The sequence below is a fragment of the Rhinoraja longicauda genome, chromosome 21, assembly GCF_053455715.1.
Source record: "Rhinoraja longicauda isolate Sanriku21f chromosome 21, sRhiLon1.1, whole genome shotgun sequence".
Classification (NCBI taxonomy): Eukaryota; Metazoa; Chordata; class Chondrichthyes; order Rajiformes; family Arhynchobatidae; genus Rhinoraja; species Rhinoraja longicauda.
Window position 1 is genome coordinate 22288862 of NC_135973.1, and position 16527 is coordinate 22305388.

The 16527-nt window shown below is 49.1% G+C and overlaps 1 protein-coding gene across 1 annotated transcript in view; it reads left to right on the top strand.

Moving 5' to 3' along the window:
* LOC144604048 (extracellular serine/threonine protein kinase FAM20C-like) overlaps positions 1-2202 on the top strand; it is a 47879-nt gene extending 45677 nt beyond the window's left edge. The window contains exon 10 of the mRNA XM_078418087.1: positions 1343-2202. Within this exon, the coding sequence (XP_078274213.1) occupies positions 1343-1595 (253 nt within the window). The 3' untranslated portion in view covers positions 1596-2202. The remainder of the gene's footprint in view (positions 1-1342) is intronic.
* Positions 2203-16527: the final 14325 nt, after the last annotated feature.

Consider the following 16527-nt stretch of genomic DNA (forward strand, 5'->3'; position numbering starts at 1 on the left):
TCCTTTCCCTGGCTGGATAGCATGCAACGAAAAGCTTGGTACACGTGACAACAAGACCAATAAACTAAACCATAAACTAAACTAAACTAAAACGCCTCTTCCACGCCAAGCGTTCAGAGACGTGAAAGATCATGTCCTTCTGCTGATTCTATTCTAGGGGCAGCACAGTAAACTGCACTGTGATCGAGCTGCTGCCTTACAGCACCAGAGACCCGGGATTGATCCTGACCATGGGCGCTGTCTGTACGGAGTTTGTACGTTCTCCCTGTGATCGCATGGGTTTCCTCTGGGTGCTCCGGTTTCCTTTCCACACACCAAAGACGTACAAGTTTGTAGGTTAATTGGCTTTGGTAAAAAATTGTAAATTGTCCCTCGTGTGTGGGACAGTGCTCGTGTACAGAGTGATCGCTGGTTGTTGCAGACTCGGTGCGCCAAAGGGCCTGTTTCCGCGCTGTATCTCTAAAGTCTTAACGTAAAGTAAAGTAAACCCATCATTGATAGGGAGGGAGGGGAGGGCACAACTCTTCGCAGCTGTTTCGTGCTTTACCGAATAGAGAATAGAGTGGGTGCGGAGAGGATGTTTCCACTGGTGGGATAGTCTAGGACCAGAGGGCACAGCCTCAGGATTAAAGAACATACCTTTAGAAAAGAGATGAGGAGACATTTTTTTAGTCAGAGGGTGGTGAATCTGTGGAATTCATTGCCACAAACGGCTGTGGAGGCCACGTCAATGGATATTTTTCAGGTGGAGATGGATAGATTCTTGATTAGATTTATTCACAAAATGCTGGAGTAACTCAGCGGGTCAGGCAGCATCTCGGGAGAGAAGGAATGGGTGACGTTTCGGGTCGAGACCCTTCTTCAGACTGATGTCAGGGGGGCGGGACAAAGGAAGGATATAGGTGGAGACAGGAAGATAGAGGGAGATCTGGGAAGGAGGAGGGGAAGGGAGGGACAGAGGAACTATCTAAAGTTGGAGAAGTCGACGTGACATTTCGGGTCGAGACCCTTCTTCAGACTAATGTCAGGGGGGCGGGACAAAGGATGACGTTTCGGGTCGAGACCCTTCTTGATCTCCCGAGATGCTGCCTGACCTGCCGAGTTACTCCAGCATTTTGTGAATAAATCGATTTGTACCAGCATCTGCAGTTATTTTCTTATAGATTCTTGATTAGTACAGGTGTCGGGGGTTTTTTGGGGAGAAGGCCGGAGAATGGGGTTGAGAGGGTAAGACAGATCGGTCCTGGCGGAGAAGACTAGATGGGCCGAATGGCCTAATTCTGCTCCTACAACTTTATGAACACGAGCTAACACCCTGGCCCTTTTGCCCCCCCCTGTTCAGAATCAAGCAATCCACCTACCTCCGTCTGCAGTTGCTGGCAAAAGAAGAACACAGGCTGAGCGAGGTCATGGCGGAATCGCTGCTCAACGACAAGCTCTCACCCATCCTCATAGACGCCCACCTAAAAGCAATGGACAGGAGGGTGAGGGTCGTTCTAAAGACAGTCAGTGACTGCCTGGAGAGGGACGGTCACGGCAGCGTGGTGGCAAGAGACGTGGACTTCAAAGCCAACTTCGCCTCCGCCGACAGGTAGTCGAGGAACACCAGAGGCTCTCTCCCTTTTTTTTACTCCTCCAAGTGAGAATTGGAAGTCTTGCTGGTGACTGGCGACCCAAGTTACCTTTTTTTGAATTCAGTGAATTCAGAACAGAGATGTAATTGTTCCCAAATATGTAAAGTAGAGAATCCGTCGCAGATTATTATAATTAAAAAGTTTCTAAGTTAAGGCACTTATTTGCTTTTTATTCTCACCGTCCTAAGATGTGAATATTGAACAGCTGTGCAATCCCCAAAACAGAAGAAGCAAAAGACTTAAAAATATATAAATCTTTAAATATATATAGATATATATATATATATATATAAATAAATAAACGATGCGAAGGATTCATGTGAAAACTTCAATGTCAGCTGCATTGGTTCGAGCAAACTGACCTGACCCCTGACGATAAGTGACAAGAATGGTCTGGAAATGGCTGCCAGCTTTGGTCTTAGTTTGTGTACAGGTAGGAGCGGCGTGGCTGGTGTTTGCTCTCCAGCCTAATCCGTTAGCGATGTTTTTTCTCGGTTTTACTTTTGTGGTAATTGTTTTGCAACCCCCGGTGAAAGTGCAATAAAGATTATGGCAACAATCTGTTTCACAGCTGCGTCTGCCGAATTCAATTTGAGAGTCTCTCACGCACTGTCGTGTGCACCGACGATGCGTTCAGCCATACTTCATTGTCGCTTGTACCCAGCTCCAGTGAAGTGCTTTGATTTTGCATACAATCCGGTAAAAAAAACATATGAAATTCTTAAGGGACTGGACAGGCTAGGTGCAGGAAAAATGTTCACCTGGTTCGGGGGGGGGGGGGGGGGGGGGGGGGGGGAGGGGAAGAGTCCAGAACCAGGGGTCACAGTGTAAGAATAAGGGGTAGGCGATTTACGACTGAGATGAGGAAAAACGTTTTACACCCAGAGAGTTGTGAATCTGTGGAATTCTCTGCCACAGAAGGCAGTGGAGGCCAATTCACTGGATGTATTCAAGAGAGAGTTAGATTTAGCTCTTTGGGCTAAGGGGATCAAGGGATATGGGGAGGAAGCAGGAACGGGGTACTGATTTTGGACGATCAGCCACAATCATATTGAATGGCAGTGCTGGCCTGAAGGGCAGAATAGCCTACTGCTGCACCTATTGTCTATGTTTGTATGTAAAATCGTACAGCACACCTCACCTCGGCAGTGCACAACATGTCGACGACACCTTTCTCGCGCCGATAAAAGTTCTTAGTATGGTGTTACCATCTCGCAACGGCAAACCAGGCCTGTCGCCGTACATGGCCGGCTCCATCTTCATTCTCGGCGTCATCCCCCCCCCCCCCCGCACTGGCTCCCGCTGAGCCCCCCCCACAGGAATGGAATGGTACTTATCTACTGTAGCTTTGCAGGCTCATTCAACACAGGACACAACAAGTACAGAACAGTACAGCACAAGAAATGATAATTAGGGGATTGGACACATTAGAGGCAGGAAACATGTTCCCAATGTTGGGGGAGTCCAGAACAAGGGGCCACAGTTTAAGAATAAGGGGTAGGCCATTTAGAACGGAGATGAGGAAGAACTTTTTCAGTCAGAGAGTGGTGAAGGTGTGGAATTCTCTGCCTCAGAAGGCAGTGGAGGCCAGTTCGTTGGATGCTTTCAAGAGAGAGCTGGATAGAGCTCTTAAGGATAGCGGAGTGAGGGGGTATGGGGAGAAGGCAGGAACGGGGTACTGATTGAGAGTGATCAGCCATGATCGCATTGAATGGCGGTGCTGGCTCGAAGGGCTGAATGGCCTACTCCTGCACCTATTGTCTATTGTCTATAAGAACAGGCCCTTCGACCCAAAATGTCCGTGCCGAACACAATGCCAAGTTTAACTAATCTCTGCCTGCGTGTGATCCATATCCCTCCACTTCCTGGCCACTCATGTGCCCATCTAAACGCCACTATCATATCTACATCCTCCACCACTACCCCTGGCAGTCCGGTCCAGACCTCTGTGGTAAACTTTGTCCCCCTTACCTCATTAGACCATAAGACACAGGAGCAGAATGAGGCCATTCGGCCCATTGAGTCTGCTCTGCCATTCGATCATGGCAGATCTATTTCCCAGACCTGGGTTGGATCCCGGCCTCAGATGCTGCCTGTGTGTGGGGTTTGTCGTTCTCCCTGTGACCACGTGGGTTTCCTCACAGGCCCCAAAGATGTGTGGGTTTGTAGGTTAATTGCCCTCTGTAAAATTGTCCCTGGTGTGTAGGGAGTGGGTGTGAAAGTGGAATAACTAGTGTGAACGGGTGATCGGTGGTGGGCATGGACCCAGTGGGCAGAAGGGCTGTCTCCATTCTGCATCTTGCAATCAGTTGGCTTAGTGTCACTCCTGTGAACTCTTTCTTTCAGAAGTCCAGCCAACTCGCCATTAAAAGCCACATTGAAACGACTGTGTGTCCAGACTCTAACTCTTCAAGCTGTGTCTCTAAACCAGGCTAAACACCTTCTACCCTTATTTATCTCCCTCCCCATCCGCTCTCACCTAAGACTTTTCTTTATCATCAGTTCTGGTCAAAAGTGCCTTCATGTTGAAACACATCCCAGCCAGCTTGAAGTAACATCAATGAGTGTCGCTGTGAAACAGATTATCTGATCACTCTCATGTTCTTATTTTTTTTTAGAGATGCAGCACAGAAACAGGCCCTTCGGCCCACCGGGTCCGCGCCGCCCAGCGATCCCCGCACATTAACACTATCCTACACACACTAGGGACAATTTTTACATTTGCCCAGCCAATTAACCTACAAACCTGCACGTCTTTGGAGTGTGGGAGGAAACCGAAGATCTCGGAGAAAACCTACGCAGGTCACAGGGAGAACGTACAAACTCCGTACAGACGGCACCCGTAGTCAGGATCGAACCTGAGTCTCCGGCGCTGCATTCACTGTAAGGCAGCGACTCTACCGCTGCGCCACCGTGCCACCCCTTATTGTTGGAGCTTATCCAGCGGGTAAGTACGGTGGCATGGTGGTGCAGCGGTAGAGTTGATGCCTCACAACGGCAGAGATCCAGGTTCGATCCTGACGACTGGTGCTGTCTATACGTAGTTTGTACTTTCTCTCTACGACCACGTCAGTTTCCACTGGGTGCTCCGGTTTCTTCCCACATTCCAAAGGCATGTGGGTTTGTAGGCTTCTATATATTATATGTGTATATTATGTTATAGGCTTCTGTGTTCAGTTCAGTTTATTGTCACATGTACTGAGGCACGGTGGAAAGGTTCTGTTGGGTGCTAACCAGTCAGCACAAAGACTATACATGATTACAGACAAGCCGTCCACATTAAAGGGTATAACGTTTAGTGCAAGATAAAGTCCGATTAAAGATGGTCTGAGGGTCTCCAATGAGGTAGATAGTAGCTCAGAACCACTCTCTAGTTGGTGATAGGATTGTTCAGTTGCCTGATATCAGATGGGAAGAAACTGTCCCTGAATCTGGAGGAGTGCGTTTTCACACTTCTGTACCTCTTGCTTGATGGGAGAGGGGAGAAGAGGGAGTGACCGAGGTGTGACAAGTCCTTGATTATGCTGCTGGCCTTGCCGAGGCAGCGTGAAGAGTAAATGGCCACAGTTTAAGAATAAGGGGTAGGCCATTTAGAACGGAGATGAGGAAAAACTTTTTCAGTCAGAGAGTTGTGAATCTGTGGAATTCTCTGCCTCAGAAGGCAGTGGAGGCCAATTCTCTGAATGCATTCAAGAGAGAGCTAGATAGAGCTCTTAAGGATAGCGGAGTCAGGGGGTATGGGGAGAAGGCAGGAACGGGGTACTGATTGAGAATGATCAACCATGATCACATTGAATGGCGGTGCTGGCTTGAAGGGCTGAATGGCCTCCTCCTGCACCTATTGTCTATTGGAAAGGAGGTTGGTTTGTGTGATGGTCAGGGCTGCGTACACAATTCTCTGCAATATCTTGCAGGCCTGGATGGAGCTGTTCCCCAACCATGCTGTGATAAAATGCTTTATATGGTGTGTATACAGAGTAGAACGAGTGTGCATGTGTGATCACTGGTCATTGTGGACTCGGTGGGCCAAAGGTTCACGCTGTGTCTCTAAACTTAACACAGAGGGAATGCAAGGATTTGGCGAGGGGCAGGTAGGTTGCCATGACCACAAGGTCAGCAAATACAACACTCTGTACCTAACGTTGCCCTCAAGGACGAGTCTTTCGCCGGCCGCCCCCTCTTCTCCCCTCTCCCATCGGACAAAAGGTATTGAAGAGTGAAAACGCACACCTCCAGATGCAGGGACAGTTTCTTCCCAGCTGTTATCAGGCAACTGAACCATCCTACCAACAAACAGAGAGCGGGCCTGAGCTACTGCCTACCTCATCGGGACCCTCGGACTATCTTTGATCGGACTTAACTGGACTTTATGTTGCACTAAAAGTAATTCTCGTTATTCCCTTTATCCTGTATCTGTGCTCTGTGGACTGCTCGATTGTAAACATGTGTCTCACTCATTCCGCTGACTGTATGTCGGTACACGTGACAATAAACTAAACTAAACCAAACACACTGGGGACAATTTACCGAAGCCAATAACCTAAAAATCTGCACGTCCTCGGAGTGTGGAAGGAAACCAAAACACCCAGAGAAAACCCATGTGGTCGGTCACAGGGAGAATGTACAAACTCCATACAGACAGCACTCGTAGTCAGGATCAAACCCGAGTCTCTGGCGATGTGAGGCAGCAACTCTACCGCTGCGCCACCGTGCCACCCCACAGCATCCGAGATCTTTGTCTTGAGAATACTCTAGAGACTCCTGGATTATAACAGAGAGTGCATTTTATATTCATGTGACTTGTGCATTGTGAGAGACACCACACAAATTCAAGTTGTTAGTAAAGAGAAGGGATGTAAAATATAATTCCCTACCACTCGGACGTCAAAAATACAGGCAAAGATTGTTTGTGCATGCAAACAGAGGAAGTCCAGCAGGTAGTTGTAGAAAGAAAGAACTGGTGATGCTGATTTACACCAAAGATAGACACAAAGGACTTGTGTAACTTGGTTCAACAAAGTAGCACAGCGGTAGAGTTGCTGCCTTCCAGCGCCAGAGACCCAGGTTCGATCCTGACTATGGGTGCTGTTTGTACGGAGTTTGTACGTTCTCCCTGTGACCACGTGGGTTTTCTCAAGGTGCTCCGGTTTCCTCCCACATTCCAAAGACGTGCGGGTTTGTAAGTTAATTGGCTTCGGTAAAGATTGTAAATTGTCCCCAGTGTGTAGGATAGTGCTAGTGTATGGGGATCGCTGGTCAGTGTTGACTCAATGGGCCGAAGGGCCTGTTTCTGGTCTGTATCATATCATATCATATCATATATATACAGCCGGAAACAGGCCTTTTCGGCCCTCCAAGTCCGTGCCGCCCAGCGATCCCCGCACATTAACACTATCCTACACCCACTAGGGACAATTTTTACATTTACCCAGCCAATTAACCTACATACCTGTACGTCTTTGGAGTGTGGGAGGAAACCGAAGATCTCGGAGAAAACCCACGCAGGTCACGGGGAGAACGTACAAACTCCTTACAGTGCAGCACCCGTAGTCAGGATCGAACCTGAGTCTCCGGCGCTGCATTCGCTGTAAAGCAGCAACTCTACCGCTGCGCTACCGTGCCGTCTCTAAATTAAACTAAAAATGAACAAACCTAAGCTCAGCGGGTCAAGCATCATCTCTGGAGAACATGGATAGCTGACATTTTGGGTCGGGACCTTTCCTCAGACTCTTCTGAATCCTATTCAGTAGCATTCTGAAGAAGAGTCCCGACCCGAAACATCACCTGTTTTATTTCTGCACAGATGATTGGCCACAATACAGGCTATGTTTTTCCTTGGCACAGAAAACAATGAGGAAGGTCCAAAATTCGGAGACCATAAGACATAGGAACAGAATTAGGCCATTCGGCCCATCGTCTGCACTGCCCTTCAATCATGACTGATGTATTTTTTGCTCCCAACCCCATTCTCCTGCCTTCTCCCCACAACTTTTAACACCCTTACTAATCAAGAACCTAACAATCTCCTTTTTAAAAGTACCCAATTACTTCAAAATCACAAGGAGGACTAGATCGGATAAATGCGCAAAGTATTTTGCCCAGAGTAGGAGAATTAAGAGGACATAGGTTTAAGTTGAGTGGAGTGAATTACAGGTTTGGAATCCAACTGAACCCACAAGGAACCGCAGATGCTGGTTTACAAAGAAAGACACAAAGTGCTGGTGTCACTTCGCCGGTCAGGCAGCATCTCTGGAGAACACAGATAGGTGACGTTTCAGGTCAGGACCTTCTTCAGACTGTAGATGACATTTCGAATCGGAACTCTTCGTCAGGCTGTAGATGACGTTTTGGGTCAGGACCCACCTTCAGACTGATAGGTGACATTTCAGGTTGGGACCCACCTTCAGACTAATAGGTTATGTTTCGGGTTGGGACCCTTCTTCAGACTGATAGGTGACGTTTTGGGTCAGGACCCTTCTTCAGACTGATAGGTGACGTTTCGGGTTGGGACCCTTCAGACTGATAGGTGACGTTTCAGGTCAGGACCCTTCTTCAGACTGATAGGTGACGTTTCGGGTCGGGACCCACCTTCAGACTGATAGGTCACATTTCGGGTCAGGACCCTTCTTCAGACTGATAGGTGACGTTTCGGGTCAGGACCCTTCTTCAGACTGATAGGTGACGTTTCGGGTTGGGACCCACCTTCAGACTAATAGGTTATGTTTCGGGTTGGGACCCTTCTTCAGACTGATAGGTGACGTTTTGGGTCAGGACCCTTCTTCAGACTGATAGGTGACGTTTCGGGTTGGGACCCTTCAGACTGATAGGTGACGTTTCAGGTCAGGACCCTTCTTCAGACTGATAGGTGACGTTTCGGGTCGGGACCCACCTTCAGACTGATAGGTCACATTTCGGGTCAGGACCCTTCTTCAGACTGATAGGTGACGTTTCGGGTCAGGACCCTTCTTCAGACTGATAGGTGACGTTTCGGGTTGGGACACGTCTTCAGACTGATAGGTCATGTTTCGGGTTGGGACCCTTCTTCAGACTGATAGGTGACGTTTCGGGTTGGGACACGTCTTCAGACTGATAGGTGATGTTTCAGGTCAGGACCCTTCTTCCGACTGATAGGTGACGTTTCGGGTCGGGACCCACCTTCAGACTGATAGGTCATGTTTCAGGTCAGGACCCTTCTTCAGACTGATAGGTGACGTTTCAGGTTGGGACCCACCTTCAGACTGACAGGTGACGTTTCGGGTCGGGGCTCTTCTTCTGAAGTGTGGTCTTGACTTGAAACCTATCCCTGTTCTCCAGAGATACTGCCGGGGCCGCTGAGTTACTTTGTGCCTTGGAATCTAATTGAGATGGTTTGTTGTAAATTGCTGGCAGGAGCTCAGTTGATTTAGATGGAGAATAATGGATTTCATTAAGGATGATTACCAGGCGGTAATCTAATTGAGCAGTACAACTGATACCATGAAATACAACTGGCGAGTTTAAGTGGTTTATTACTGTCATCTGAACACCATGATGGATTATAAATTTCATATACCACTCGAGGTGGTCTGTTGGTTTGTCTCTTAAAATATAGCCCTAACCCTTCACCCGTCCTCAGATAATCCCCCACGGTTTAACCCACAACACGAGAGCGCTTGAGTGTCAATTCTGTAGAGCATTCTCCAAACATCTTATCTTCTCCATTTAGACTTCTCCTTAGAGGTACGGCATGGAAACAGGCCCTTCGGCCCACCGAGTCCATGCCAACCAGCGATCACCTCGTACACTAACACTACCCCACACCCTAGGGACAATTTACAATTTTACCAAAGGTAATTAACCTGAAGAAGGGTCTCGACCCGAAACGTCACCCATTCCTTCTCTCCGGAGATGCTGCCTGTTCCGCTGAGTTACTCCAGCTTTTTGCGTCAATCTTCGGTTTAAATTAGCAGCTGCAGTTCCTTCCTACACCTACAAACCTGTATGTCTTTGGAGTGTAGGAGGAAACCGGAGGGCATGGAGAGAACCCACGCGGTCACGGGGAGAACAGACAAACCCACAGTCGGGATCGAACCCGGGTCTCTGGCGCTGTAAGGCAGCAACTCTACCGCTGCACCACTGCGCCGCCCCCTTGTGTCTCCATTATATAACGAAGAGGATCAATACAAGAGAGAAAGGCCAGCAGTGAGCGAAAGAAATCCAGCAGATGATCACATTTGGACCATTAACTTTTACATCATGATTTTATTAAAGTGATTAGGTATAAAGGGTCAGGCTGAGGGAATAGCTATGTTAGCCAAGTGTGCTATTAGTGTGATACATTAGCGTCCATGCTCCTGAAATTTGATTCCATTGTCTCCAGTGGAGCTGAACTTTGGAGTTCAACACAATAATGTTATCATAGTGTCCGTTTAGTGTAGAAAAATGTGCACCCTAAGAGCTGAAAAATGAGGTGAATTCATTGCTTGCCAACCAACTAGATTTTAGATTTAGATTTAGATTTAGAGATACAGCGCGGAAACAGGCCCTTCGGCCCACCGGATCTGCGCCGCCCAGAGATCCCCGCACATTAACACTATCCTACTCACCCCAGGGGCAATTTTTTTACATTCGCCCAGCCAATTAACCTACATACCTGTACGTCTTTGGAGCGTGGGAGGAAACCGAAGATCTCGGAGAAAACCCACGCAGGTCACGGGGAGAACGTACAAACTCCGTACAGACGGCGCCCGTAGTCAGGATCGAACCTGAGTCTCCGGCGCTGCATTCGCTGTAAAGCAGCAACTCTACCGCTGCGCCACCGTGCTGCAACCAAGACACTAAACTAGTTTAGTTTAGTTTAGTTTTGCTTGGTTTAGTTTACTTATCTCAAAGCGGCACAGTGGCGCAGCAGTAGTGTTGCTGCCTCACAGCGCCAGAGCCCCGAGTTCGATCTCGACTGCGGGTGCTTTCTGTACAGAGTTTGTGCGTTCACCCCAATGACTATGCGGGTTTTCTCCGGTTTCTCTAGTTTCCTCCTACACTCCAAAGACGTACAGGTTGGTACGTTAAATGTCTTCGGTAAAATCTTCAGCATCTCCAGCATTTTGTGTTTGTCTTCAGTGTAAACCAGCGTCTGCAGTTCCTTCATACAGGTTTGTAGGTTAATTGGATTTGGTAAAAAAAATTGTAAGTTGTCCCTGGTGTGTAGGATAGTGCTAGTGTACGGGGTGATCATTGGTCAGCATGGATTCGGTGAGCCAAGGGGCCTGTTTTCACACTATCTTTAAATGTTAAGGTATAACGTCTAAATCCAGTATGGAAGCTGGTCCTTCTGCTAACCGGATCCATGCCGACCCTTGGTCACCTGTTCACACTTATCCTACTTTCTCATCCACTCCCTCTACACTAGGGGTAACTTGCAGAAGCTAGTTAGCCTGCAAACCTGCACGCCTTTTGAAGGTGAACTAGCATGCACAATCTACACCTTTTAAATGTGGGAGGAAACTGGAGCACCTGGAAAAAACCCATGCGGTCATAGGGAGATCGTACAAACTCCATGCAGACAGCACCTCTAGTCAGGATAGAACCCAGGTCTCTGGCGCTGTAATAATCATAACCATAATCATAATCGTCATTTATCAGCCAAGTATGTTTTGCAACATACGAGGAATTTGGTTTGCCACACAGTCATACCAAAAAAGCAACAAGACACACAACTACATATAAATTTGACATAAACATCCACCACAGCGGCCCCTCCACATTCCCCACTGTGATGGAAGGCAATAAAGTCCCATCTTCTTCCCTCCTTTTCTCCCGCGGTCGGGGGAGTCGAACTATCCGCAGTCGGGGCGATCGAAGCTCCGGCAGCCGGCGATCAAAACTCCCACGTCGGGGGCGATCGAAGCTCCCGCGATCGGGGCGGATGAAGCTCCTGCAGTTGGAGCTCCCGAAGTCGGTGGCTAACCGGGGACCGTGAGCTCCACGATGTTAAGTCTGCAGGCTCCCGCGATTGGAGCTCCTGAGGTCCCAGCACAAGAGGCCGCCAGCTCCACGATGTCAGGCCGCCGTGCACACGGATAGAGTCACATCTCCGTCGAGGAAAGAGATTTAAAAAAGTTTCCTCCATGTTTCCCCCCCCCCCCCCCCCCACCACCCTCCACATAGCACAAAGCTAAAAATAAACTAAAACATACATTTTACAACAAACTTAAATTACCAAGAAGGAAAAAGACGAGACAGACCATTGGCGAGGCAGCCATCGTACGGCACCCCCTGCACTGACCCTAATGCCAATTATGTTTGGTATATCTGATCTGACTGGATAGCAGCAAAGTAAAGCTTTTCACTGCAGTTCAGTACATGTGACAACGACCTAAAGGCTGGTGGCTTTTCAATGTAACTACAGGCAACAGCTCCACCTAGTGCCGCATCTAGGAATGGACACCCACGGACCAAAATCTAAATCACAGCAGGACAGGAAGCATCTCTGGATAGAAGGAATGAGTAACGTTTTGGTTCAAGACCCTTCTTCAGACTGAGTTACTCCAGCTTTTTGTGTCTATCTTCGGTTTAAACCAGCATCTGCAGTTCCTTCCTACATATTTTAAATCATAGCACATGGCGTAAGAGGCAAAGAGGGGGTCTGTGATAATCGGGATACAAGACTCACAGTTCACTTTTAGTTTGGTTCAGTTTAGAAATATTGTGTGGAAACTGGCCCTTCAGCCCACCCAGTCCCTGCCGACCAACGATCAGCCATTCACACTAGTTCTATATTATCCCAGTTTAGGAATCATGCACACGAGGGGCCATTTACAGAAGCCAATTACCCAACTAACCTGCATGTTATTGGACTGCATCTCTAAATTCTAAAGTCTAAAGTCTAAATACAGTATGCAAACAGGTCCTTCTGCTCACCGAGTCCGTGCCAACCATTGATCACCTGTTCAGGCTAGTTCTATGTTGTCCCACTTTCTCATCCACCCCCCTGCACACAAGAGGCAACTTACAGAAGCCAATTAACCTACAAACCTGCATGCCTTTTGAATGTGGGAGGAAACCAGAGCACCCAGAGAAACCCCATGCGGTCACAGGGAGAACGTACAACTTCGGCACAGATGGCACCCATAGTCAGGATTGTGGTCAGTCAGCAACTCCACTGTGCCACCGATACTTCAAGGTCAACTCTAAGGAGAAAAAAGACCTTTGAAGACTTGGACTAGATTTCAGATGCCAATATCATTCAAAATGTGGATTATAACAAATTGAAGTAATGTAAGCAGAAAAATAAAAGGAGAGACAAAATCTAATATTAGTTTAGTTTAGAAATACATCATGCAAACAGACTCTTCAGCCCACTGAGTCTATGCCGACCATTGATCACCCATTCGCACTAGTTCTATGTTATCCCACAATTGCATGCATTCCCTACACACTGGGAGCAATTTACAGAGGCCAACTAACCCCCAAACCCACACGTCTTTGGGATGTGAGTGGAAACCGGAGCACCTGGAAGAAGCACACGCTGTCTCAGGGAAAACGTGCAAACTCCACACAGATTGAACCCGGGTCTCTGTGAGGCAGTGGCTCTACCGCTGCTCCACTGTGTTGCCCTCACTAATCATTCTATTCATGGAACTATTTTCAGTCTGACGAAAGGCTCCGACCCGAAACCTCACCTATCCTTTTTCTCCAGAGATGCTGCCTAACCTGCTGAGTTACCCCAGCACTTTGTGTCTACCTGCAGCATAAGCCAGCTTCCTTCCTGCATGTTTTCAGTATAAATCAGTGACAATGACTCATTCTTGAGCACTTAAAGTCGAATTTCACATCCATACAGCAATGCTTCCCATAAAATAAACTTGACGAGCCCCAGATTTAATTTGTTGTTTACGTTTGTTAGTTCGTTAAAATGATTGCTTTCCTCTGAAGCTTTGGCAATTGAGTATTTACTGATTCTAATAAAAACTCTCTCTGATTGTTGTCTTTCCAAAAAGTTGAGTCAACCTAATTTTGTATATTCTCTTGCTTTCTGACTAACTTTATACGATTATGTTTGCTTTCTGATTCTTTGTAGATGTAGTCTATTACCAATTCCGCTAACTGATTTAACAATCAAGAATCTTTTGTGATTTCTGTTTCAAAGCCTGGTTTCCCCTGAGGTTACTTATCAAATCTTTATTGAGCATCTATATACTAAAACTCTCGTTTGTTTGTTCCTGAACTACAGCCAAAACGGTACCCGACAGCACAACAATCTTAGGTTCACCTTACTCACCATCGTCCCTTTGGTGCTAATGGAAGAAGTTTCATTGAAATCGGTGTATTATTTATAAAGTTATTCACATTTTAGTTTAAATCTATCTCCTAGGAAGGGAGGAGGGAGGGAGGATGGGGGAGGGGGACGAGGGGAGGGGAGGAGGGGGATGGAGGAGGGGGAGGGGAGGGGAATGGTGGAGGGAGGAGGGGGATGGGGAGGGAGGGAGGGAGGGAGGGAGGGAGGGAGGGAGGGAGGGAGGGAGGGAGGGAGGGAGGGAGGGAGGGAGGGAGGGAGGGAGGGAGGGAGGGAGGGAGGGAGGGAGGGAGGGAGATAAGGGGGTTGAGGGGGTGGAGTGAGGGGGGGGATGGGGAGGGGGAGGGGGTGGAAGGAGGGGGTGGAGGGGAGGAGGGGAGGGGAGGAGGGGAGGAGGGAGGGGGGAGGGAGGGAGGGGGAGGGGGAGCGGGTAGGGGGGAGGGGGATGGGGAGGGGGAGATGGGAGGGAGAGGGAGAGGGAGGAGGGCAGGGGGGAGAGGAGAGGGGGAGAGGGTGCTGCACCAATGCAGGAGAGGTTTGGGCCCAACGGGTTCACTTGGTCTCGTATCTTACAAGATTCATACAATCTTGTGATGTGTTCAAAGTTTGCACCTGCACAAAAGCATTTTAAATGCCACTAACGTACCTGCTTCAACCACCACCCTCAACAGCTCGTTCCAGGCACACACCACCCTCTCGCCCACCAAGTCCACGCTGACCATCGATCACCGGTTCACACTAGTTTTATTGTATCCCACTTTCTCATCCACTCCCTACACACGAGGGCCGATTAACCCACCTGTCTTAAGGGGAGGGGAGGAAACCAGAGCACCCAGAGGAAACCCATGTGGCCAGATGGAGAATATGCAAACTCCACACAGACAGCACCCACGGTCAGGATCGGACGTGGGTGTGTGGCGCTGGCTGTGAGGATTTGATTATTTTCGAAGGATTTGTTTGGCGAGGACAAACGAAAGCAGTCAGAATTTGCTTTTTGGACTTCTGTCGGAAAGCAGAGACTCTCTTTGTTGAAAGAGTCCTCTAATTGGGGAGGATTTGTTCGTGTTTTCTGAAAGTCGTAGGAGCGGCAGTGGCTGGCGGAAGGCCAAGTTGCACTTGAACTGGTGGGAGCTGAGTCTAGAGCGGTGTTTGTGGTCTGTAGCATCGGAAAGCTCCCTCCCACACCGACTTTGCCCGGTCCAGGTGTGCCGGGTAAGTACGGCAACAGTGCATTGGATTTTCGTTGAAGCCGGGAGGGCGACCGAGACCTGGGGAAGAAGCCTCCGGAAGCTCCATTTTCTACGACGGGAGGATTGGCACGGACTTTTCCCTATCTTATCAGGAGGAGACTGCTTTCTGTTGCTTTGCCAGGAAAGCCTTCACGACTTTAAACTGCTGCAAATGCGTGGAGGTGCAGCAATAGCAGAAAGACTGCTTTGACTTATAAAAAACGGAGACGTTTTGTTTTGCTCCACGCCCTAAAGATGGCGGCCCCCAAGAATTATGCAGCTGCCGTACAGTCGGCAGTCTCCGTGACTAAGGGCCATGAGTTGTTGGGGCGTATACACGGGGTGAAAGTGACCTTGCAGGGCAACATTACCTTCAGGGCTGTGCTAACCGCGCTGGGGGAGACTGTTGGCAAGAAGGCCATAATCGCAGGCGCGGTGGTCAGTGGGAAGGCTGTTGTCATCCTAAAGACTGAGCAGTCGGTGGCTACCGCATTGGAAAGGGGGATCACGGTGGCTGGGATTTACATGGCGGTGGACCCATGGGGACGGCCCGTGCTGCCGGTCATGCTGTCCAACGTTCCCCCTTATGTTCCGGACGCGCTCCTGCTCCCACATGTAACTAAGCTGGGGGAGGTGCGGTCTGGGCCCACCAAACTGTTGCATAGGTTGGATGATCCCGAAATGCAGCATGTATTAACGTTCAATCGCCGTGTGTACATACAGCTGGCACAGGGGATTGATATGGAGGGGAGTTTTGAGGTTGAATGGGAAGGATTCTGCTATCGCGTGTTTTGGAACACGGGCCAAGCACGCTGCCATGCATGCAAAGAGGTGGGGCATTTCCGCAGGAATTGTCCCAAGCACCAGGCTGCCAGCTCCACCAAGGTGGCCCAGAAAGGCAGTGCTGGCCCATCTGGGGCTGCTGGTTCTACCACGGTGGCCCGTGATGACTTTGTTCCCTTGCTCCCATCCTCCATTCCCCCACCACCCCCATGTCCCGTACCTGTGGCAGGGGATGCCGGTGCAGGGTGGGGGGTGGATGAGGGGCACTGGGAGAGACAGAACAGTAAGAAAGCTAAAAGGAAGAAGAAGAACGTTCAAGCGGGACGCCAGGCAGAAGGTCACCTTAATGAGGGTCCCCCGGCAGGAGATATTATCGAGCTCGCCTCTGAGCCTGAGGGTCTGAAGGCTGGAGAGGATGAGCAGGTAGATGGCGGGGCGGAGGAACAGGCTTCAGCAATGGAGCTGACTGTACCACCGCACGCTAGTGGTTATAAGAGGAGGAGGCGTGGGTCCTCTGACACGGAGAATGGCCCTGAAGGTCAGGGGCGACCTGAAGGGAGGTGTTTCTCCCCTGTTGAGGCAGAGTACCCAGTGCACGCTTCCTGTG